Genomic DNA, 25,298 nt, shown 5'->3' with positions numbered 1-25,298 from the left:
TGCACGCCACACGAAAGAAGAAGATGATTCTTCAGCAGACTTCCCTATCCATGCTCCCCAGACCTGCTGAGTTACTCCAGCACTTTGTGTCTTTTTTTCAAAACCAGCATCTGCAGTTCCTTGTTTCAACACACATTTGCACTGGAGGTGACTGGGATAAGGCATTGCGAAATCCCTGAAAATGCGCATCAAACATCTGAAGACCGGAATCATCACCTATTCCTTTTCTCTAGAGATGCTTTCTGAGCCGTTGTGTTCCTCCAGCGCATTGTGTCTTATTTCCATGGATCTCTCCTGACCTTTCATCTGTATTCTTAACGGGTGCACTTTGGATAGGTGCGGAACAATGGCCAATTCTCATGCAACAAACAAGTCTTTTATGCAAATTCCCAACCACTACAACCGTTGAAGGGCAAATGGCAGAGGGGGAGGCAGTTTTACTTTTAAAAGGATGACTCAGAGGAATAATTAACACCCTCGCTGATGTTCTGTTCATTCCACAAAAGCGCCAGGAACAAATTAAATACGCAAGAGTTTGCACACAACCAGGTTCGACAAACAGCAATGCGATAATGGCCACGTTCCAGCTACTTCGATGTTGTGATGCTGTGAAAGATCATAAGGTCATAGGAGCAGAATGTGGCCATTCAGCCCATCCGGTATACTCCACCATTCAATCGTGGCTGATCTGTTTTTCCCTCTCAACCCCAGTCTCCTGCCTTCTGCCCATAACTAGTCAGGAACTTGCCAATCTCTGCGTTAAAAACACCCAATGACATGGCCACCACTGCTATCTGTGGCAATGAATTCCACAGATTCACCTCCCCATGGTTAAAGAAATTCCTGCTCCATCATATTAGGAGACCATCAAGATTTTCCAAATTAATAACTTCACATATTTTACACCCTACTACGAGCTTGGCTTCAAGGTGTCATCTGAAAGGCAGCATCTCTGGTAGTGTAGCATTTCCGCAGCCCCAGCTTGCAATCTTCATAGGTTCAGAGTACTGTACTAATCCTCTTTGCCTCAAGTGATCCACATCCCTCCATTCCCTGCATATCCATGCGCCTATCTGAAAGCCTTTTAAATGCCACTCTCTTATCTGCCTCCACCATCAGGTGGGCTTCTCAGTGTAGATGAGAAAATGGGATAACATAGAACTAGTGTGAACGGCTGATCGATGGTCGGCGTGGACTTGTTGGGTCGAAATCGAATGGCCTGTTTCCATGCTGTATTTCTAAACTAAGCTAAACTAAATCACCGGTGCTGGAGAAACTCAGTGGGTGAGGCAGCATCTATGGAGCGAAAGAAATAGGCAATGTTTCGGGGGGGAAACCCTTCTTCAGACCCGAAACGTTGCCTATTTCTTTCACTCCATAGATGCTGCCTCACCTGCTGAGTTTCTCCAGCATTTTTGTCTTCCTTCGATTTTCCAGCATCTGCAGTTCCTTCTTAAACTAAATCACCAATGGTTAATGGAGATCCCTCCACCTTCTCAGGGCAACCAAAGTTAGGTTAATGCAGCCTTGCTGTGAACTGTGTAGATCCAGCAGAACAAAAGCTTCTAATATAATGACTTTGCAGCAGTTCTGAGTCATTGTTTTCATCCTTTCATCTGTAATCCTCTTAGCCCACGCGTTATCCTATCTGGCTGAGGCAGATTTCACATCCTTGCTCCCATTCTACGGTGTTGTTATCTTAAAGACTATGCTACTCTTCCCTCTCTTGTCACTCCCTCTTCTCCCCTCTCCCATCAGGCAAGAGGTACAGACGTGTGAAAAAGTACAACTCCAGATTCAAGGTACACAAAATTGCTGGAGAAAATCAGCGGGTGCAGCAGCATCTATGGAGCGAAGGAAATAGGCGACGTTTCGGGCCGAAACCCTTCTTCAGACTGATGGGGGGTGGGGGGGGAGAAGGAAGGAAAAGGGGAGGACTACACTATCTGGACTACACGTCTTCCCACCCTGCCCCCTGTAAAGACTCCATCCCCTACTCCCAATTCCTCCGCCTACGCCGCATCTGCTCCCAGGATGAGACATTCCATAACAGGGCATCGGAAATGTCCTCGTTCTTCAGGGAACGGGGATTCCCCTCCGCCACCATAGATGAAGCTCACACCAGGGTCTCATCCATACCCCGTAACACTGCTCTCTCTCCCCATCCCCGCACTCGCAACAAGGGCAGAGTCCCTCTGGTCCTCACCTTTCACCCCACCAGCCGGCAAATACAACACATAATCCTCCGCCATTTTCGCCACCTCCAACGTGACCCCACCACTCGCCACATCTTCCCATCTCCCCCCATGTCTGCCTTCCGTAAAGACCGCTCCCTCCGCAACTCCCTCGTCAATTCTTCCCTTCCCTCCCGCACCACCCCCTCCCCGGGCACTTTCCGTTGCAACCGCAAGAAATGCAACACCTGTCCCTTCACCTCCCCCCTCGACTCCATTCAAGGACCCAAGCAGTCGTTCCAGGTGCGACAAAGGTTCACCTGTATCTCCTCCAACCTCATCTACTGCATCCGCTGCTCTAGATGTCAGCTGATTTACATCGGCGAGACTAAGCGGAGGTTGGGCGATCATTTCGCCGAACACCTCCGCTCAGTCCGCAATAACCAACCTGACCTCCCGGTGGCTCAGCACTTCAACTCCCCCTCCCATTCCCAATCCGACCTCTCTGTCCTGGGTCTCCTCCATTGCCAGAGTGAGCAACAGCGGAAATTGGAGGAACAGCACCTCATATTCCATCTGGGGACCTTGCGTCCGGATGGCATTAACATTGAATTTTCCCAATTTTGCTAGTCCTTGCTGTCTCCTCCCCTTCCTCAACCCTCTAGCTGTCTCCTCCCACCCTCCCATCCGCCCGCCCTCGGGCCCCTCCTCCTCCCCTTTTCCTTCCTTCTCCCCCCCACCCCCCATCAGTTTGAAGAAGGGTTTCGGCCCGAAACGTCGCCTATTTCCTTCGCTCCATAGATGCTGCTGCACCCGCTGAGTTTCTCCAGCAATTTTGTGTACCTTCGATCTTCCAGCATCTGCAGTTCCTTTTTGAACACTCCAGATTCAAGGCCAGTTTCTTCCCAGCTGTAATCAGGCAATTGAACCATCCTCTCACCAACTAGAGAGTGGTCCTGATCTCCCATCTACCTCAATGGAGACCAGTGGACTATTTTTAATCGGACTTTACAGGACTTTATCTTGCACTAAACGTTATTCCCTTTATCCTTTTATCTGTACACTGTGAACTACTTGATGGTAATCATGTATAGTCTTTCTGCTGACTGGACAGCACGCAACCAAAAAGCTTTTCACTGTACCTCAGTACACGTGACAATAAACAAAACTAAACTTGGTGACTTATTAGGGTAGGGTTCTTTTTCGTGCTCACTTGACGTGCAATGGCAGAGGGAACATTTTTCCCGTATCCTGTCCAGAAGCTTGAAAGATGCATCTCACAACTAGCACACCTTCACCAAGCTTCTTTCCATTCACTTTACCATGAATGGACGTCCTCTAATAACACCACACATTGTGTCCATGGGCAGGACAGAAGTCTGGCTGAGATCCAGCAGGTCAAACGCCTTCCAGATATTAATGCAGAAGAGAATGCTACACTTTACATGACAGGAAGATGACTATGTAACGCAGCAGGGTTCATAGTGCAGCTCCCTGATGAGCCATAACATAAGACATAAAGCATCGGCAGTTTTTAATGAAGACACTAAATGTGGCCTCTTGATAGTTAAGGAGACATAAAAGTGACACGATATATGGCGCTGATGGTGTCTTTTTAGTTTAGTTTTGAGACACAGCGCGGAAACAGGCCCTTCGGCTCACAGAATTTGCGCTGACCAGCGATCAACTGTACACCATCCTACGCACTAGGGACAATTTACAATTTTTACCAAAGCCAATTAACCTGTTAGTCTTTGGAGTGCGGGAGGAAACTGGAGCACCCGGAGGAAACTCACGCAGTCATGGGGGGAACGTGCAAACTTCGTACAGACAGCACCCATAGTCAGGATTGAACCCGGGTCTCTGACGCAGTAAGGCAGCAACTCTACCACAGCGCCACCGTGCCGCCCTGATCTCTCATATATCAGTCACGTTGATTTAGGAGAACAGTCAAACAGCCAGCCACAACATAGTACACAGCGGACTCCTAGCAACAGATGCAATTAAGACTTTTAGAAGACGTTTAGTCATATATGTGGAAACAAGGAATTGCAGATGCCGGTTTACCAAGCTGGTAACACAAAGTGTTGGAGTGCCTCAAAGGGTCAGGTAACAACTACGGAGAACATGGAAAGGTGAGTCTGAAGAATGCCTCCACACAAAGCATCACCTATCCATGTTCTCCAGGCATACTGCCTGATCTGCTGAGTTACTCCAGCACCTAGTGTCTTTCCAAGATGGATATATGGATAGAAATGTTTAGAGGGCTATGGTTTGAATGCAGGTAAACGGTGCTATTGCAATGGGCTAACATGGTCGACATGCACAGTCTTTAACCCAAGTCAGGGGAATCCAGGAACTGGTAACATAGGTTCAAGATGAGATGGAATGATTTAGTAGGAAGACATTTAGACAGGCTGGTGGATAGGAAAGATTTAGAATGATATAGGCCAAATGCAGGCTGGTGGGACTAGTGTAAATGGGGCATCTTGGTGAGCATGGGCAAGTTGGACTGAGGGGCTGTATGACCTTATGACTCTATGAGCTGTGCCACTCTGTTGCCAGTTGTTCACCGACTGGGACCAAAAGTGAGTCCCATCTCCACTTCCTTAGCCTGGAATTACACCTGCACTGTCTCCTGGAACCACACTGGGCCCATTACAATTCCTTTGGATGTCCAGGTCTGTAGAGAGATGAGCGACAAAGGGTTAAATGAAACTGCTCGCATTTAGAGAGGCCACCAAGTGTTTAACCTAATTCTGCCAGCCTTGTCATTTAAACAAAAAAAAAAATCCAAAGTACTTGCAACTCACAAACTGGATCTGCATCACCCAAGGGCAATTTCCAAATCGGTGATTTGTGGAGCGAATGAATCTTCCTCTCCGACTCTCAGCATTGGGTTAGGGACAATTAACTGGGTCACGCGGCGGTGAGATGTTGGAACGTGTGTTAGGAGTCTGTTCACCAATATTTCCTACACTGTGGTAGCCTGTTTCCTGTCTCCACAATTCAGGGGGGGGGAGTCCCCATGACAAAAGGGCAGCACAGTGGCACAGCTGGTAGAGCTGCTGCCTCACCGTGCCACAGACCCAGGTTTGTTCCTGACGTTGGGTGCTGTCTAGACAGGTACATGGATAGGATGGGATTAGGGGTCAAATACAGGAAGGTGGGACAGATGGGACATGTTGGTCAGCATGGGATAGTTGGGCCGAAGGGCCAGTTTCCTCACTGTATGACTCTATGACTCTGTAACAAAGCTTTGCACTGTACCTCGGTACACGTGACAATAATAAACCTAAACCGATCAAATGAAGGCAGAATGAAAGGAACCACACTGTGAACCAAGCACAATGTCACTTTATTAAAATGTTCTTTAAAAACGTTGAGTTGCATAAATGCTAATTATGGCTTGAATGTGCACAGTTTGAAGTCTCGTTAGTCACCGTTTTATATGTCCCCTAACCACAGGGTTCATAATTAGACGGAAAATAAATTCACAGTTTTAGGCTGGTTACAAAAAACAAAACAAATGCTTGCTATTGAATGTAAATAAGCTGAGCAGTGGTGTAGCTAAGATGCACATTAATCGGTGGCCACAGAACAAGGCACAGTGTGTTATGCCACCTCTGCAAGTCTGTTAATAGGCTGTAAATCCACGGCACTAATGATCAAAAGACTAGAGTTTGAATCTCCCAGTCTCAGCTGGGGAATTTAACTTCACAAGAACTCAGTAAAATAGAGCCAGGAATAAGTTTGCAAATGATACTATCGTAGGTGGCATCCGAGACAATGAAGGCTATCAAAAATGACAGCAATATCTTGATCAGTTGGGCAAGTGGGCTGAGCAATGGCAAATGGAGATCAATGCAGATAAGCACGAGGCATTGCATTTTTGGAAGTCAAACATTTTGGAAGTGGCAGGACCTACATAGTGAATGGTAGGGCCCCGGGAGTGCTGTAGAATGTTGTAGAGCAGAAGGATGTAGGAGTGCAGGTGCATAGGTCCCCTGAAAGGTGTCACAGGTAGATAGTGTGGTCAAGGAAGGTCTTGGTACATTGAAGATGTACACAAAATGCTGGAGCAACTCAGTGGGTCAGGCAGCACCACCTAAGAAAGAGGTGAGTTTTCGGGTCAGAACCCTTCTTCAGACTGATAGTAGAGTGGGGGGGGGGGGGGGGGGGGGGGGGACATTGGTAGATTGATCTTCATCAATTGGTACATTGGCCTTCATCAGTCAGGGTATTGACTGGGGGACATTCTGTCACAGTTGTCCAAGGCCTCATTTGGAGTATTGTGTTCAGTTCTGGTCATCCTGCAATAGGAAGGATGTTGCTAAGCTGGAAAGAGTGCAGAGAAGATTAATGAGGATGTTGGCTGGACCCGAGGGCTTGAACTACAGGGAGAGGTTGGGCAGGCGAGGGCTTGATTACTTTGAACACAGGAAGCTTAGTGGTGATCTTATACAATCATGAATCAATTGATAGGTTGAATGCACTGATTCTTTTACCCAGGGCAGGGGAATCAAGAACCAGCAGATATAGGTTTATGGTCAAAGGGGAAAGATTAAATATGAATCTTTTTCACACAGAAGGTAATGGGATGAAATGCCAGAGGAGGTAGTTGAGGCAAGTACAACAATAACATTTAAAAGACAATTGGACAGGTACATGGACAGAAAAGGTTTCGAAGGATGGGCCAAATGCGGGCAAATGGGACTAGCTTAGATGTGGCATCTTGGTTGGCACAGATGGGCTCTAGGGCATATTTCCGTACAGTATGATTCTCTATGACTCTCTCTCTCTTTTGCTCTCTATGGCAGCTCGGGAATTTAAGTTAATAAAAACTCAGGAACAGAGGACCAGGAATGCAACTCCTGACTTTACCAGCACGCCACGCTATTCAATATAAGAATACAGATGGAGTGATACAGTTGTGCAGAATAGAACCAGGCCATTTGGCCCACCATGTTCATGTTGACCATTTTGCCCTTATCCAGATAGCGTCTCAGTAAACCCACATTCTTCTAAACTCCATGGAATACCATTCCAACTTATTCAGCTGTTTGTGATGCTCATCCTTCTCATCCTAGAATTAGTCTAATGAATCTAATACATTTAATTAAATGAAGCTGGAGTTAAGCGAGTTCATTTCACCGTGAAATTATGACTTTGTTGTAAGAATTGATTTGCTTCACAATAATGCCAGTGATGTCCACATCCTGTAAATGAATTACAACAAGCTTCCATCTACACCTCATGCTGCCTCGGGAAAGCAGCTAACATAATCAAAGACTTGTACCACCCTGGTCATTCCTTCTTCTCCCTGCTCCCGTCTGGCACAAAGTACAGAAGCTTGAAAGCGCGCACCACCAGACTCAAGAACTGCTTCTTCCCCTCTGTGATTAGACTTCTGAATGGTCCTTCCATAACATAGAAACATAGAAAATAGGTGCAGGAGTAGGCCATTCGGCCCTTCGAGCCTGCACCGCCATTCAATATGATCATGGCTGATCATCCAACTCAGTATCCTGTACCTGCCTTCTCTCCATACCCCCTGATTCCTTTAGCCACAAGGGCCACATCTAACTTCCTCTTAAATATAGCCAATGAACTGGCCTCAACTACCTTCTGTGGCAGAGAATTCCAGAGATTCACCACTCTCTGTGTGAAAAATGTTTTTCTCATCTCGGTCCTAAAAGATTTCCCCCTTATCCTTAAACTGTGACCCCTTGTTCTGGACTTCCCCAACATCGGGAACAATCTTCCTGCATCTAGCCTGTCCAATCCCTTAAGAATTTTGTAAGTTTCTATAAGATTCCCCCTAAATTCTAGCGAGTACAAGCCGAGTCTATCCAGTCTTTCTTCATATGAAAGACCTGACATCCCAGGAATCAGTCTGGTGAACCTTCTATGTACTCCCTCTATGACAAGAATGTCTTTCCTCAGATTAGGGTAGGGTAAGTTAGGGTACTGTCTGATTCACCTCTACGCCATTGTGTACACTGGTCTTTGTCTCTGGAACCAATGTGCCACAATGCTGAGAACTATATTCTGCACTCTGTATCTTCCCCTTTGCTCTACCTGTTGTACTTGAGTTTGATTTGATTATATATAGAATTTGGACTTTACTTTAGTGGTACAGCATAGGGACAGGTACTCTGGCCCACCGAGTCCACGCCGACCTGTGATCACCCCCTGCACTAGCACTAACCTACACACTAGGCCCAATTGACAATTTACAGGAGCCAATTAACCCATAAACCTGTACATCTTTGTGTGTGGGAGGTAACCGGAGCACCTGGAGAAAACCCACGTGGTCACAGGGAGAACGTACAAAATCCATACAGGCATCACCCGTAGTCAGGATCGAACCCGGGTCTCCAACACCTGGTCTGGGTGCAAGGCAGTAACTCTACAGTGCACAGTATTATCTGATCTCTTTGGATGACACGCAAAACAAAAAGGTTGACAATAATAAACCTAAAAGTAATGCCGTGCACGGATGGAGATCTGGCCTTGTTGAGGTTTCAGAAGCAGTTCAATCTGCTGACTTGCTGACCCCACGTCAAAGGGCAAGAAGCTCAGTTCAAGGAGAATTAGCGATGGTCAATAAATGCCAGTGGTGCCCGCATCATACAATTCATTACTACAAGCTGCGCCAGCAAGAAAGACTGGCATTGGAGATGCTGTTTTTTTGTGAGCAGAGGCATCGTGGAAACATTTGCTTTTGAAGTACAGCCACCATTGAAACCCATGAAAATGCAGCAGCAACAGCTTCAGGGTGTTAGTAGATGCGTGAAAATTGGACCGGCTTCTGGAGGCGTGGTGGAGTACATGCAACCTAACCATCCTTTCACCAACTAGAGAATGGTCCTGGCCTCCCATCTTACCTCATTGGAGGCCCTTTGACTATCTTTGATCAGACTATACTGGACTCTATCTTGCACTGAATGTTATTCCGTTTATCCTGTATCTGTCCACTGTGGATGACTTGATTTTAATCAGGTATAGTCTTTCTGCTGACTGGAAAGCTTTTCACTTTACCTCGGTACACGTGACAATAAAACTAAACTAAAAATATAAGGCACTTTACAAATGTAAACCACTAAAGCAGTGCAAATAGAGATTTTATTGTGTTAAATCAGATTATTCTTTTGAAACTAAGATTGTTTTATTCTTTTATCCAGCCTTAGTGCTGAGCAATCAGAAATTGGCTTTGTTCAGTTTGTACATTTGATATTATAATTTACAAACGGCTGAACCTGTCAATAGGCTTATAAGATTAAATGTCAAATGTTCCAGATCTATTAAGTACACATTAAATATTTCCTTAACAGAGTGCCCTCAAGGGATGGATTTTGTATTTACTATAGATGCAGATACAATTATGCCTTTTAAAAGACATCTAGACAAATATATGGACAGGAAGGATTGAGAGGGATATGGGCCAAGTACAGGTATATGGCATTAGCCCAGAATGCCAAAGGTAGACACAAAATGCTGGAGTAACTCAGCGGGTCAGGCAACATTTCTGGAGAAAAGGAACAGGCGTAATTTCGGGTCGGACAAAGACATCTGGACAGGTGGATGGATGGGAATGATTTGGAGGGATATGGGCCAATCGCAGGCGAATGATACCGGCTTAGGTCAGCATGGACGAGTTGAGCCAAAGGGCCTGTTTCCATGCTATATAACTTCATGAGTCTGTGACATGAAAAGAGGTTGAGAGGGGATTTGAAAGACGCTTTGCACTTCACCAGTAGAAAAATTGTCCTCGTTGGCACAGGATCAAGAACCAGGGGACTGAGAAGGAAAGTTATTGGGAAAAGAACCGGAAGTGACATGGGAAAAAACAATTTTAATGCAACAATTTCATTGTAAAGGGAGTTAGGTTCTAACTTTAAAAAAAACGTTAGAGATATTTGGCTACTTGCCCGAATGACATATCTTTCTGACTAGAATTTTAATGGCGTTGAGAAAGAGCGTATTAAAATTTAATAGAACTTAAAACAATTCTGTAATTCTTGCTAATACAGATTCGAGGCATGCACTGTAAATGTTGTCGCCACTGTGAATTTGGCACATCGAGCTCATCCTGTCTCTAAACTATGACAACCTTCCTCCGATTTACACAAGACACATTGGCAAGGAACTGCTAATGGGCCACGGCAAGAATGAATAATGCAGGAGAGGTGAGAAAGTTGCCCTAGAACCTGCATCATTGAAACGGCAGTAATTATGGAACAGTTCAGATGGAATTTATCCCTGCAGCCACGATCAACTGCAGAGTGCGAAGGGGTGGGGGGAGGGGGGGTGGGGGGGGGGGGGGGGTGAGTATTACTAACGTAGGAATTCTGCCGTCAAGAACACAAAGCAAGATCCAACAAACCATGCGTGAGGTAAGTGATTGGGTAATCCTTTTAATAACCTGCAGTCTCCAAGTTCACAAAGCCACCTAAGAGGCTGGTGCACTTTTCAGGTTAATGGCGATGGGTGGAGTATTTGCCGATGTTAATATGAGTGATATTTAGGGGAGGACACAAAGTGCTGGAGTAACTCAGCGGGTCAGGCAGCATCTCTGGAGGACATGGTTAGGTAATGTTTCGGGACGGGACCCTTCTTCAGACTCTGTGGCTTTGGGAGCAGCTCAGAGAATGCATGTTATTAAAAAAATATATCCAATCTCTCATCTCATGAGTGGTTTGTTGGAGCTTGCTGTGTGTTATTGTCATCCAGAGATGCTACTAGACCTGCTGAGTTACTCCAGCACGTTGTGTCTTTTTTTGTAAACCAGCACCTGCAGTTGCTTGTTTCTAGCTATAAGGAGGGGTTGACCAGATGAATTGATTTCTCCAGAGTGTCGGAGGCTGAGGGGAGTCCTGACAGAACTATATAAAATTATCAGAGACATAGATAGGGTAGACAGTCAGAACTTTTCTATCTGGGTGGAAATATCATAGATCAACGGGCATAGCTTTAAGATGAGTGGAAAAATATAAAGGAGATGTGTGGGGCAGGTCTTTTTTACACAGAGGGGGATGGGTGCCTGGAAAGCGCTGTGAGGGGTGGTGGTGGAGGCAGATATGATAGTGGTGTTTAAGGGGCTTTTAAGCTAGGCATGCAGGGCTGGGAGGGATACGGATCACATGCACACAGAAGAGATTAGTTTAACTTGGCGTCATGTTTAACATCGACATTGCAGGATGAAGGGTCTGTTCCTGTGTCGTACTATTCTCAGTTTTGTTTAGTTCAGAGATACAGCGTGGAAACAGGACCGTCGGCCCACCGCGTCCGTGCCGACCAGCGATCACCTGTACACCCGTTCTATCCTACATACTCAGGACAATTTACAATTTCCAAAAGCGACAGAAATTAACCTGCGAACCCGCATGACTTTGGAGTGCGGGAGGAAACCTGGAAAAGACGCACGGGGTCAAAGGGATAACGTGCAAACTCCATACAGACAGCACCCGTCCTCAGGATCGAACTTGGCGCTGTGAGGCAGCAACTCGACCACTGCGCCACTGTGCTCCCTTGCACTATGTGCCATCCCGAATGTTCCAATACTGTACGTTCAAACAATGGATCTGTCACTTGTGATTTGCAGATTGGAGAAGAGATGCTCCTCATTTTCAGTACCAGCTGCCATTGTGTGTAATGGTCTGTGCAGCATAAAATTGCAGGCCATGTCCTTATGGAGAGTTGCAATCAACAGCAATCAATCAGTGTGCCCTCCAATATCAGGAAGCACCACCACAGCGTGCCAGTATTAAAGGCAACACAACAACAACTACTTTCACATTTGTAGACAATAGGAGCTGCAGATGCTGGTTTACAGAAAAAGAAACAATAGTGTTGGAGTAACTCAGCGAGTCAGGCAGCATCGCCAGAGAACATGGATAGGCAGCGTTTTGGATAAGACCCATTTCGTCAGATTGATTGTGGAGGGGAGGTGAGAAATATTGCACATTCTGACTTGAAATGTTGTGGTTTGTATTTACAATGACAATAAAGTGTATTATTATTATTATTATATTAGAAAGGGGGAGGAGGAAGGGATTGTGTTTATAGGTTAGTTACCGCAAATGGAAAATTCAACATTTATAGCTTTTTTTTTAAAAAGCGACTTTTAGGCTACTCAAGTGGAACATGAGGTGCTGTTCCTCCAGTTTGCATGTGGGGGCACTCTGGCAATGGAAGAGGCCCTGGACAGAAAGGTCAGTGTGGGAATGGGAAGGGGATTTAAAGTGATTAACAACCGGGAGATCTAGCAGGCCTTGGCAGACCAAGCGCAAGTGTTCTGTGAAATGGTCAATGTGAAATGCTTGGCCTCGCCAATGTAAAGGTGGCCACATTTCACATCTGTACCACCCTCATCAGCACGGCAACATCTCACTCACTCCTCGCAAGGACTATCTATGTAAATGAAATGGGCTTCCAACCACAAGAGATATTACTGATAATAATTGATCAAAATAGCAGATTGTAAGGAGAAGAGAAAAGCAGGAAGATTTAGGGAAGAAACTCTCAGAGAAGCAGGACTGTTTAGAACTTCAGAATTAGGTAGCTCCAGAAAGGAGGACTGCATGGAGAGATCTCCAGAACTTCAGCCTTAGTCATGTGAATAAATATATACAGTCCGTCTGAAGAAGGGTCTCGACCCAAAACTTCACTATCCATTTTCTCCAGAGATGCTGCCTGACCTGCTGAGGTACTCCAGCATTTTGTGTCTATCTTTGGTATAAACCAGCATCTGCAGCTCCTTCTTATTGCATACCGATTAAACATGTGCACGGACAAGATTTCTGAACGGGAGAAGGGTGGCACATTGGCACAGCAGTAGAGTTGCTGCCTCACAACGTCAGAGGTCAGAGTTCTCTGTAAACTCCGTACCGACAGCACCCATAGTCAGAATTGAACCCTGGTCTCTGGTGCTGCAAGACATCAACTCTACTGCTGCGTCACTGTCTGACGGGAAGATTGAAGTTGACAGGTAAGTGGTGCACGGTGACAGTTTCCCAGATTGGTTAAATGATGGTGTCAACTCTGGATCTGAATCAGGCACAGTGTAGAGAGCAGAGTTGCTAAGCTAACCCTTGGACTCTGTTTTAATATCTTATCTAAAAGGTGGCAACTTTTATAGAGCCGGCCACAAAGTGCCACAGCGGGTCAGGCAGCATCTCTGGAGAACACGGATTGGTGATGTTTCGGGTCAGGACCTTTCCTCAGACTCTACTGACCCAAAACGTAACCTATCCATGTTCTCCAGAGATGCTGCCTAACCCACCGAGTTATTTCAGCATTTTCTGTCTTTTTTGTAAGCCAGCATCTGGACATTTGGTCAGGTACATGGATAAGAAAGCTTTAGAGGGATTTGGGCCAAATGCAGGTAGGTGGGAGTAGTGTAGATAGGACATGTTAGTCGGCATGGGAAAGGCATCTGCATTGTAGCACATCAGTTCCATAACAAGGATCAGACAAAGTCCAATGTCTGCAATGGATAGAGGTGAATGGGACAGTGACCTAGCTAATGGAAGGATCGTTCATGAGCCTGATGGTGCATTGTTTCAATCTTCTATGCCTTCTGCCAGATGGGGGCATGGGGAAGAAGGAATGAGCAGGGTTGGACAAGTCTTTGATTATGTTCGAAAGGACCCAATGTGCTGGAGTAACTCAGCAGGTCAGGCAGCATGGACCATGGAAAAGGGTTGGTGACCTTTTGGGTTGGGACCTTTCTTATGTTGGCTGCTTTTCCGGGGCAGTGTGAAGTGTAGATGGAATCGAAGGTGGGGATTGATGGACTGGGCTACAGGGAGAGAAACAGCATGGCTTGTAAAATGTTCAGCAGAGACTGCACCAGAACCGCTGCGCAGGAATCTTGGCGTACCATGATAGATCATGCCTCTACAAGGTCTGGCAGATGCAGGCTATGCTACAGATTGCATCTGTATTGAAGGAGAATTTGCAGATTAATTTATGTCACCAGTACAATTGGAGAGAGGGACAGTAAGATTAAAACATGAAATAAATGATTCTCGATCACAGAGGACCAATTTTCAACACAGACGTACTGAGTCACATAGATGGTGCCCAACCCAGGTAACTCTTTGTGTGCTGGTCCCAAATGTGGACCTGTAATCACACATTACAATCGCTCCACTCTTTTAAAACTCTACTCCGGCAGCAATATTTCTTACTTTAATTATGCTCTTCATAATCTGTGTGTAGGATAGAACTAGTGTACGGGTGATCATTGGTGGGCATGGACTCCATGGGCCGAAGGGCCTGTTTCCACGCTGCATCCAAGCCTAGATTGAAAAGACTAGGCTTGTATTCACTGGAGTTTAGAAGGATGAGGGGGGATCTTATAGAAACATATAAAATTATAAAAGGACTGGACAAGCTAGATGGAGGAAAAATGTTCCCAATGTTGGGCAAGTCCAGAACCAGGGGGCACTGTCTTAGAATAAAGGGGAGGTCATTTAAGACTGAGGTGAGAACATTTCTTTTCACCCAGACAGTTGCGAATTTATGGAATGCCCTGCCACAGAGGGCAGTGGAGGCCAAGTCACTGGATGGATTTAAGAGAGAGTTAAATAGAGCTCTAGGGGCTAGTGGAGTCAAGGGATATGGAGAGAAGGCAGGCACGGGTTATTGATTGGGGACTATCAGCCATGATCACAATGAAGGGCCGAATGGTCTCCTCCTGCACCTATTTTCTATGTTTCTATGTCTATGTTTCTATACATCTCTAAACTAAAGTAAACCAAACCAAACTTGATTAGGTAGGGTGTCAGGAGGTTATAGGGAGAAGGCAGGAGAATGGGGTTGAGAGAGAAAGATAGACCGGCAATGATTAAATGGCAGAGTAGAGTGGTTGGGCCGAATGGCCTAATTTTGCTCGAACAACTTATCAACTTGTGAAACCAAACTAAACAAACCAAAACCAAATTAAACTAAACTAAAAAAATAGTAACTAGACTTCAAAAGTACTTCAGAGACTGAAAGACCAGGGCATATTGAGCATGTAACATGAACATCAATAATTATTTCTGTCTCTCTCTCCTTCGGCAATCAACATCATTTCTTTCTTTGATGGGATCCACTTTACACTATGCAGAAATAATTTCAATAGATCTTTTTTGTCAGCAACATATGGTCCCAGAGCTTTGAAAAATATCTTTGCTTTTGCTCTCTCAACATGAAGGCACGTCAATGTTTCTTCTGCAAGGACAAAGGCTTATTGTGTTCCAACATGAACATGTTGAAGAATTGTACTTCTGGTAACAAACGAGTAAAAAAATAATTTGCTGAATGACTCTTTACCCTGAGATGTTATTTCACTCACTGCCGTCAGGGTGTCGTGTGGAGTGGTGTAGTGGGACGTGGAGTAGAGTGAAGTGGAGTCTGAAGAAGTGTCCTGACCCGAAACGTCGCCTATCCATATTCTCCAGAGACGCTGCCTGACCTACTGAGTTACTCCAGCAATTTTTTTTGCAAACCAGCACCCGTGGCACCTTATGTCTATGACTTCCTGGGAATACTGTTCAATAATAAGCAAGTTCGGTATTCCGAAAAACAAAAGGAATTATGGGATTTGTCAAAGGTCATTCACGAAAAAAAAGCAAACGGGGGTGCCAGGTAGCGGGAGAGCGGGGTAGATGCGAGTAGGAGACAGGGGAGAGACTGGACCGGCGGAGAGACGGTGAGAGGTGGAGAAAGAAGGGGGGGGGGCTCTACCAGGTGCGTCACTGTGCTGTCCCTACCTGCAGTTCTTTTGCTTTTCAATAACATAGTTCTGTTGTTCTAATAATAAAGTCCCAAGCAAGAACCATTTTCATTGAATTTAACAACTTTCCATATACTGGGGCAGATGGAAAAAATGTTGGTTGGAGGGATTTGAGTCAGTGTGATACAGCATAGAAACAGGCCCTTCAGCCCAACTCGTCCCTACCGACCAAGATGCCCCATCTACATCAGCCCCATGTTATAATACCATTTGGTGAACCAAATTTTATGTTCATCTGAATATGTCACCTATCCTTTTCCCCCACAGTTGCTGCCTGACCTGCAGAGTTACTGCAGGATTTTGTGTCTATCTTTGGTATGAACCAGTATCTACAGTGATTTATTTTTATATGTTGTTATATATAATTTTAAAGTTCCTAAATTCATGTTATTGGAGTAGAATTAGGCCCTTCGGCCCATCAAGTCTAATCATGGCAGATCATTTGGCAATCAATCATGGCAGATCTATCTTTCTCTCTCAATCTCATTCTTCTGCCTTCTCCCCATAACCCCCCGACACCCTTACTAATCAAGAATCTGTCAATCTATGCCTTAAAAATATCCATTGACGGCCTCTGCAGCCATCTGTGGCAATAAATTCCACAGATTCACCACCATCTGAAGAACTCTCCCCTCTCTGGGACTATTGTAGATGGAACATCTTGGTTAGCATGGATGAGTTGGGCTGAAGGGCCTGTTTCCACTTAAAGAGGGAGAGAGGGGGTGGCAAGGGATTTCGGAAGGGGACTCCAAAGAGCCTTGCCAGGAAAAAGCTTGTGATGATATAAGTTTTAAAAAATCCTGATTCTATGTATAACTGTGTATACGCTGGTGATACAGCTGACAGAAACTACTAGTGAGTGTCGGGGACTGTGTGAAGTTGGAAATCCTTGCTGACACACACACACACACACAACTGTAGAGCAAGCTGGCAGAAAGGCTGTGAAAAGGCAATAACTCACTCCACCTGATTTCCCCAGTGTGGGAAGTGTCTGAGAACACAAGGAAACAGGAGCAGGACTGGGCGACTCATCCCACAACTGGCATAGTTGGTAGAGCTACTGCCGCGCAGTACCTGAGATCCAGGTTTGATCATGGCCTCGGGGGCTGTCTGTGTGGAGTTTCTGTCTGGCGCTGTGAGGCACTGGCTCTAAACTCCGACCCACACATTTTTGCAAGATCTTTGCAAGGAATTGGTTACTTCATTATTGTCACGTGTACCGAGGTACAGTGAGAAGTTTTTTGCTGCGTGCTATCCAGACAAAGAAAAGGCTATGCATGATTATAATTGAGCTGTCCACAGTGCACAGATAAAGGATACACTGTACAAGATTTAGTGTAAGTTAAAATCCAATTAAAGAACGTTATGAAGAATAGGTAAAGAAGAGGCCTGGGGCAGATTAGGGTAGCACAGTTGTAGACCTGCTGCCTTACAACGCCGGAGACACGGGTTCGATCCTCACCTCAAGTCCTGTCGGTTTGGAGTTTGTACGGTCTCCCCATGACCACATGTGGGTTTTCTCTGAGTGCTCCAGTTTTCTCCCACACTCCAAAGACGTGCAGGTTAGTAGGGTAATTGGTCTCTGTAAATTGTACCTAATATCTAGGATAGAACTAATGTATTGGTGATGGTTGGTTGGCGTGGACTCGGTGGGCCGAAGGGCCTGTTTCCACGCTCTAAACTCTAAAGATCATATTGAATGGCAGGGGCCATGTGGCCTACTCCTGATCCTATTTTCCTATGTTCAGAGCACAGAAAATCAAACAGTTTTACACAGGAACAGGCCCTTCAGCCCACAATGTCCGTGCTAATCATGACACCTATACTATTCCCATTTCTGCCTTTTGGCAACTTGAGATTCGTTCCATTTGGACTGGTATGTCAATCATTTTTAACACTTATTCTCTGCCTATTACTGTTCCATTCATAACTTCTCTTTGTCTTTTAAATTAGTCTTAATGTAATCTATTCATGTTACAAAGACAAATACACTGTCCTCATTTCAGAGCTTAGTTCACCAATTCAATGTCCTCCTTTCAAAGCTTAGTCCACCCCTTGGACAACAAATTTATTTTGAAACTTGATTACGTTCAAACTCTCCCCTACATTATCACTGAGAATGGAGTCATACTGCACAGAAACAGGCCCTTCGGCCTGTAGTACATGCCAACCAAGATGCCCGCGTTTGGCCTATAACTCTCTCAACCATTCCTATCCATGTACCTGTCCAAGTGGCTTTTAAATGCTGTTATAGTACTTGCCTCAACTACCGCGTCTAGCAGCTTGTTCCATATACCCACCATCTTCTGAGCGAAAAAGATGTTCTTCAGGTTCCTGTTAATTATTTCCCTTCTTGCCTCTAGTTCTCGATGCTCTCTAGTTCTTGCCCCCCCCCCCCCCCCCCCCCCCACCCTTGGGAGAAAAACTGTGCATTCACACTGTCGATTCCGCTCATGATTATATGCACCTCTGTATGATCACCCCGCATCTCCTGCATTCCCAGGAATAAAGTCCTAGCCTGCCCAACCTCTCCCCGTATCTCAGGCCCTCGAGATAGCGGAGTCAGGGGATATGGCGAGAAGGCAGGAACGGGGTACTGATTGGGATGATCAGCCATGATCACATTGAATGGTGGTGCTGGCTCGCAGGGCCGAATGGCCTACTCCTGCACCTATTGTCTATTGTCCTGGCAACAACCTTAGAAATCTTCCAGTTTAAAGGTATCTTCCCCGCAGCAAGGTGCGCAAAACTGAACCACATACTTATGAAATATTTTAGGATTCAGCTCGCTAATCTTTTCTCATAACCTCTCAACACCTCTCAAATTAACTTTACCAATTCCCTTTCTTAAACCTCCGAGGTTGCTAAGAAAGTATTGTTCCTGAATTTTTCCTCAGCGAACAGAAAAAATCTGTAATTTGCATTTTATAAAATCTGCGCTCAGATGACTGTCAGCAAGATTTAAGGTTCAGAGAAGTCTTTAGCTGGCAGCACTAGATACGAGGAACCCTGTTTGTAAATTCCAGGAAGCAGCCAGTGCTGACTCTGCAAAGAATATCTTCTGGGGAGAAAAGGCAGCAAGGAAATTAACCTTGTCACTGCAGGACTGTCACCAGAAAAATGGACAGTAATTATAAATTTAAAAAAAAGACATTGCTGCCTTAAAAATTGAAACTAATTTAGCGTATTTGCCATTGTCATTGGAATAATTGAAAAACGTTCGGAGGTTAGTTGATCCCCTCTTCACACTGCCTTGGCAAGGCTGCCAGCACAAACAAGGACCATTCTCACCCTGGTCACTCCCTCTGTAATATGGTGACCAGAAATACATGCAGTTCTCAAGTTGTGGCAAAGTGGCGCAGTTGGCCGAACCACTGCCTCACATGCCAGAGACCGGGTTCGATCCTGACCATGGGTGCTCTCTGTGTGGAGTTTGAAGGACGTCCTTCCTGTGACCTCATGCGTTTCCTCCAGGTGCTCCGGTTTCCTCCCACCTTTCAAAGACGTGTGGGTTTGGGGAACTAATCTCCCTAAATTGCCCCTGGTGTGCAGGGAGTAGATGTGAAAGTGGAAAAACATAGAACTAGTGTGAACGGGTGATCGATGGTCAGCGTGGACTCAGTGGGCCGTCGGACCTGTTCCCATGCTGTGTATCCAAACTAAATGCTACTCATGCATCAGCCTTAACCAGTGCTTTTCCAGGCACTTGCCACCCTCAGTGTAAAAAGGTTGTCCTGCACACCTCCTTTAAATTTTGCTATCCACGTTAGTATTTGATTTTACTATCCTGGGAAATAGGTTCTGATTGTTTACCCCAGGGGTCAGCAAGCTGCGGCCCACGGGCCGGATCCGGCCCATAACCTGAAATCATCCGGCCCGCAGGCGTAACACAAAACCCACACAACACTTATCCGAGAATAGTTCTCACACACACAGCCAATTCCATATCACAACATCTGTCGACTCGCTCTCTCTCTCTCTCTCTCTCTCTCTCTCTCTCTCTGTCCCTACCCTCCCACCCCCTCTTCCATCCCCCTGACCATCCGGAGTGAAAGCGCCCCCCACCATGTGTGAAACTGAAGCGGGCTGAATGGCTTCCTCCGGCTGGAGGAAAGCGAAGCATCAGCGGGATTTCCGCTCCGGCCACAGTGTTGCACTTTAGTTGTAGCTTGTCGTGGGGATAATTGTTTTTTTGTTACATTTTTGTTGCGATTTAAAAAAAAAAGATAAATAATTATTTATTAACTATGGCGATAGATGTGGCCCGCCATCCGCTCACAAACTTGGGTCCTGGCTCCTTTGCAGAACAAGGTTGCCGACCTCTGGTCTACCCTATCTATTCCTGTCTCAGCAAACAGTCGCAGGTTGATCAAACGGTCGCAGGTTGTAGCAAGAATCAACATTCACATTCAAGAGTCCACAGGGAACGTATAGATGGTCTCTGGTGTCCTGCTGGAGATATTCCAAAACCTGTGGGCACTGCAGCGTTGGAATGAGTCCTGGACAAGGAGGTTCAACTTTCTTTCATTTAAGTTTTGTTATGTTTTAGTAAAGTTATTTTAAAATAGAAATAGAAGCCACCTTCATTGAGTGCCTGGGGATAAAGGCCAAAGCAAAAAAAAAGATGAAACCGGTTTGCTACAGAGCTAAACTCCTTTACACGGTGCCATCAATTACTTACAGTGCAGATGCAAAAATCAAAGGCAGGGTATATGGATGAGTGATGAGGAGTGTTGCCTTTGATCAAAATGTGTGAACGTTGCCACAATAGACTGCGGATGCTGGAACCTTAAGCAAAACTGTGCTGGAGGAACTCAGCAGGTCAAGCAGCATCCGCGGAGGGAATGGACAAGGCGACGTTTTGGGTTGGGACCCTTCTTCAGATGTTCCCTCGACAGATGCTGCCTGACCTGCTGAGTTTCTCCAGCACTTTGTGTTCTGTGTGAATTATGCATTGCTCACGCTCATCTGTGTTCTAATTGGCAAGTTCAGTGTTGAATCAACACTGGGACGGCACAGAGGCACAGCAGTGGAGTTGCTGCCTTACAGCGCCAGAGACCCGGGTTTGATCCTGACTATGGGTGCTGTCTCTATGGAGTTTGTACATTCTCCCTGTGACTACGTGGGTAGCCTCCGGGTGCTCCGGTTTCCTTCCATATTCCAAAGACGTACGGGTTTGTAGGTTAATTGGCTTTTGTAAATTGTAAATTGTTCCTAGTGTGGAGGATAGAACTAGCGTACAGGGATCGCTGGCTGGCGGGGACTTGGTGGGCCGAAGGGCCTGTTTCCACGCTGTATCTCTAAAACTAAAATGTAAAATCTAAAAACCTCTTCATAACTTTTAAGAACTTGAGCGAAATCTCCCCCTCAGGCCCGCAGTGTATTAGAGATAGAGTCCTTGATTATCGGAGAGGTGGCAATGAAATTGCTTCTCCGCTCCCCCGGACAACAATGTATGACATTTGTCAAGGCCTTGGCTATAAATTTCTCATGTGGAATGTCACAGCAAGCACGAGCAACTCCAATAACAAGAGTAATTTCTAGGTCGAAAATACTTTCTGAATTAATAATTAATAAGGCACTTTCTTTTCTGAAGGCTTCAAGTTTACAACTGCTGACAGAATCAGGCAAGCGCGAACATGCTGGTAGATTTTAATCACGGGGAGATGAAATGAGACTGGACATGTTGTGATTACCATTGCAGACAGTCCAATTGGGATGAAATCCTTTCCCCTGCCAACCCTGCGCTCCCAGGGAACGATGGCGGATGGGCGAGGAGAGGGACGTGGCTTCGCTGGTTACCAAGCAAAACGCGACACATTCAACGCAACACCAAACAGTTCATGGGCATCTCTTTCCACGCCACCTCCACAGAGCAAGTCAGTCTATCCCATCCACCCAACTATACCCAGAAAGGCCCAACACTGTCTCGATGCTCGTGACCAAGAAGAGTGGGCAGCACGTTGGCGCAGAGGTGGAGTGGCTGCTTTACAGCGCCAGAGACCCAGGTTCGATCCTGACAACAGGTGCTGTCTGTACGGATGGAGTTTGTTTGTTCTCCTTGTGACCGCGTGGGTTTTCTCCGGGTGCTCCAGTTTCCCCCCACATTCCAAAGACGTACAGGTTCGCAGATTAATTGGTTTCTGTAAATTGTGAATTGTCCCGAGCGTGTAGGATAGTGCTAGTGCTTGGGGTGATCGATGGTCGGTGCGGACGGTGGGCCGAAGGGCCTGTTTCCATGTTGTAACTCTATCGGAGGGGCAAAGAGGAGGATGCACTCACCGAGTTGTAGAGAAGTCCTTCGCCGTTCATGGCCACGTAGAGGCCAGACTTCACACCTTGTATCGCCACCACCCGCAGTCCCACAGGGATCAGGTTGAACAGAGCTGGAAAAGGACAGAGCCATTCATCAGTGTGGTGGTTACCTACTCCTGATACTGACCGATAGTGGCATCCCCGACACCCATGGTATCAACAGGGCAGCACAGTGGCACAGCAGTAGAGTTGCTGCCTCACAACACCAGAGACCCGGGTTCAATCCTGACCATGACTGCTGTCTGCATTGAGTTTGCACGTTTTCCCTGCGTGAGTTTTTTCCCGGGTGCTCCGGTTTCCTCCCACACTCAAAAGATATACAGGTTAATAGGTTAATTGGCTTCAGTAAAATTGTAAATTGTCCCTAATGTGTAGGATAGTGTACGGGGTGATCGCTGGTTGGCGGGACTCGGTGAGCCGAAGGGCCTGTTTCCGCACTGTATCTCTAAAGTAAATCTCTTAAAGGCCACTGTCCTATCTGCCTCCACCACCACCCCTGGCAACATGTTCCAGGCACCCGCCACCCTCTGTGTGACAAACTTGCCCGCACATCTCATTTAAACTTTGTCCCTCTCATCTTAAAGCTATGCCCACTAGTCTTTGACATTTCAACTCTGGGAAAAGGGAAAACAATTAATTGCAAACATGTTGCTGTAGTCAAGAGTCGAGTGAAGTGTGTTTAATTGTCATATGCACCGGCAACAGAACAATGAAATTCATACTTAGAACCTAGTCGGAAATGTTATACCTCTTCTTGCAAGTTTTCCCTGGGTGAGTTTTTTTCCGGGTTCTCCGGTTTCCTCCCACACTCAAAAGACGTACAGGCTAATCTATCTTAAGGAGAACAATTAAGAGTGTTCTTCTTAATTGCCCGGAAGAACAGTCTTCCAGGCAATTAAGCTTATCCCAACTCTACCTAAAGTTGGGGACACAGCAACCAAGCAGGAACAGCCATTATCAAGAATATCCTCTGAGATTTATAGGCATACAGCACAGAAAGAGGCATTATAGCCCAACTCAACCATGCCAACCAAGATACTCCATCTAAGCTAGTTCCATTTACCCGCATTTGGCTCATATCCCTCTAAACCTTTTCTAACCATGTACTTATTCAAATGTCTTTTAAATGTTGTCATAGTAACTGCCTCAATTATCTCCTCTGGCAGCTCGTTCCATACAGCCACCACCTACTGAATGAAAGAGTTTGCACGTTCTCCCTGTGACCACTTGGGTTTTCTCCGAATGCTCCAGCTTCCTCCCACATTACCAAAGACGTGCGGTTTTGTAGGTTAATTGACCTCTGCAAATTGCCGCTAACGTGTAGGGAGTGGATGAGAAAGTGGCATAACATAGAACAAGTGTGAACAGGTGACCTGATGGTTGGTGTGGACTCAATGGGCCAAAGGGCCTGTTGTATCTCTAGCAAATCTACATTTAAACTGTCCTTCTCTGTCCTTTAGACTTTAGAGATATAGCACGGAAACAGGCCCATCGGCCCACCGACTCTGCGCCGATCAGCAATCACCCCATACACTAATACTATCCTACACACAAGGGACAATTTACAGAAGCCATTTAACCTATAAATCCTGCACGTCTTTGTGGGAAGAAGAGTGTGGGAAGAAACCAGAGCACCCGGAGAAAACCCACGCGGTCACAAGGAGAACATACAAACTCCGTACAGACACACCTGTAGCCAGGATCGAACCCAGGTCTCTGGTGCTGTAAGGCAGCAACTCTACCTGCTGCGCCACTGTGCCACCCTTGTGGGATGCGTAAACGTTTCCCCTCAGGTATATATTAAATCTTTACCCTCTAACCTTTTTGGGCTATCGCATGCAAAAAGTTGTTCCGTTCCCCGCACACTCAAAGCAAGCTTGCACTGCATGTTCAGGAAGATACGCAGCAGTAAATCTGTGGTGTTGCGGCATAATCTTATCCTTGCCGGCCAGACTCACAGACAGCAGAGCTACAGAACCACCTCCCAGCTCTTTAATGGCATCCCTGATTAATGACGAGAACCCAGGGCCACTCGTAGGGTTAATCTAATTAGAAGCCATCCACTTTTACACAAAGCGAATCATTGCCTCCACTCTCTCCTCACCCATCACAATCAGAAGCATCAACACTGGGCTAAATTGCAAATTAACTCACTATGCAGTATGCTGCATGAATTTGACCGTTTAATGAGATGGGAATTGGTGGCACTGATAACTAACTGGATCTTATAACGGCCAAATGCTCATTGGTAAGGGGGCCAGGCAAAGACCATGTTCAAGAGCAAGAGATGGCCAATCAACCCCTCAAATATTATCATAGACAGTCACACAGCATGGAAATAGGCCCTTCAGCCCAGCTCATCTATGCCGTCCAAGATGCCCCATCTAAGCTGGTCCCGTTTGCCTGCGTTTGGCCCATACCCCTCTGGTGGTGAATCTGTGACAGCTGTAGAGGCCGTCATTGGATATTTTTAAAACAGAGATTGACTGGTTCTTCATTAGTAAGGGTCTCAGTGGCCATGGGGAGAAGACAAGAGAATGGGGTTGAGAGGGAAAGATCTGTTCTATTCTGTTAAATTTGAAACATGTTAAGTTGTACATGAACTGTAATATCTCATATGTATTAGGTACTTATGTGCTACATTATTGTACTTACTTCTAATAAAAAATATATATATAAATAAATAAATAAAAGAGAGGGAAAGGTCCATGTTTTCCAGAGATGCTGCTTGACCTGATGAGTTACTCCAGCACTTTGTCTTCCCTCTCAGCCTTTCCTATCCATGTACCTGTCCAAGTGGCTTTTAAATGCTGTTATAGTACTTGTCTTAACTACCTCCTCTGACATTTTGTTCCATATATTCACAACCCTGTGAGTGGAAATGTTGCCCCTCATGTTCCTACTAAATCTTTCCCCTCTCACCTTCAACCTATGTCGCCTGGTTCAGATTCCCCTTCCCTGAGTGAAAGACTCTGTGCATTCACCCTATCCATTCCCCTAGTGATTTTATGTACACCTAT

General features: G+C 45.8%; 1 protein-coding gene across 3 annotated transcripts in view; it reads right to left on the bottom strand.

Annotated features, from left to right (window-relative positions):
* Positions 1-25,298, bottom strand: part of fgf12 (fibroblast growth factor 12) — a 132,828-nt gene that overhangs the window by 18,465 nt on the left and 89,065 nt on the right. For all 3 annotated transcript variants that reach the window (XM_033031757.1, XM_033031756.1, XM_033031755.1), the window contains exon 4: positions 22,246-22,349. In XM_033031757.1, the coding sequence (XP_032887648.1) occupies positions 22,246-22,349 (104 nt within the window). The remainder of the gene's footprint in view (positions 1-22,245; positions 22,350-25,298) is intronic.

Source organism: Amblyraja radiata, chromosome 13, assembly GCF_010909765.2.
Source record: "Amblyraja radiata isolate CabotCenter1 chromosome 13, sAmbRad1.1.pri, whole genome shotgun sequence".
Lineage (NCBI taxonomy): Eukaryota > Metazoa > Chordata > Chondrichthyes > Rajiformes > Rajidae > Amblyraja > Amblyraja radiata.
Note: the sequence above shows the minus strand (reverse complement) of the source record. Positions and strands in the feature narration are given on the sequence as shown.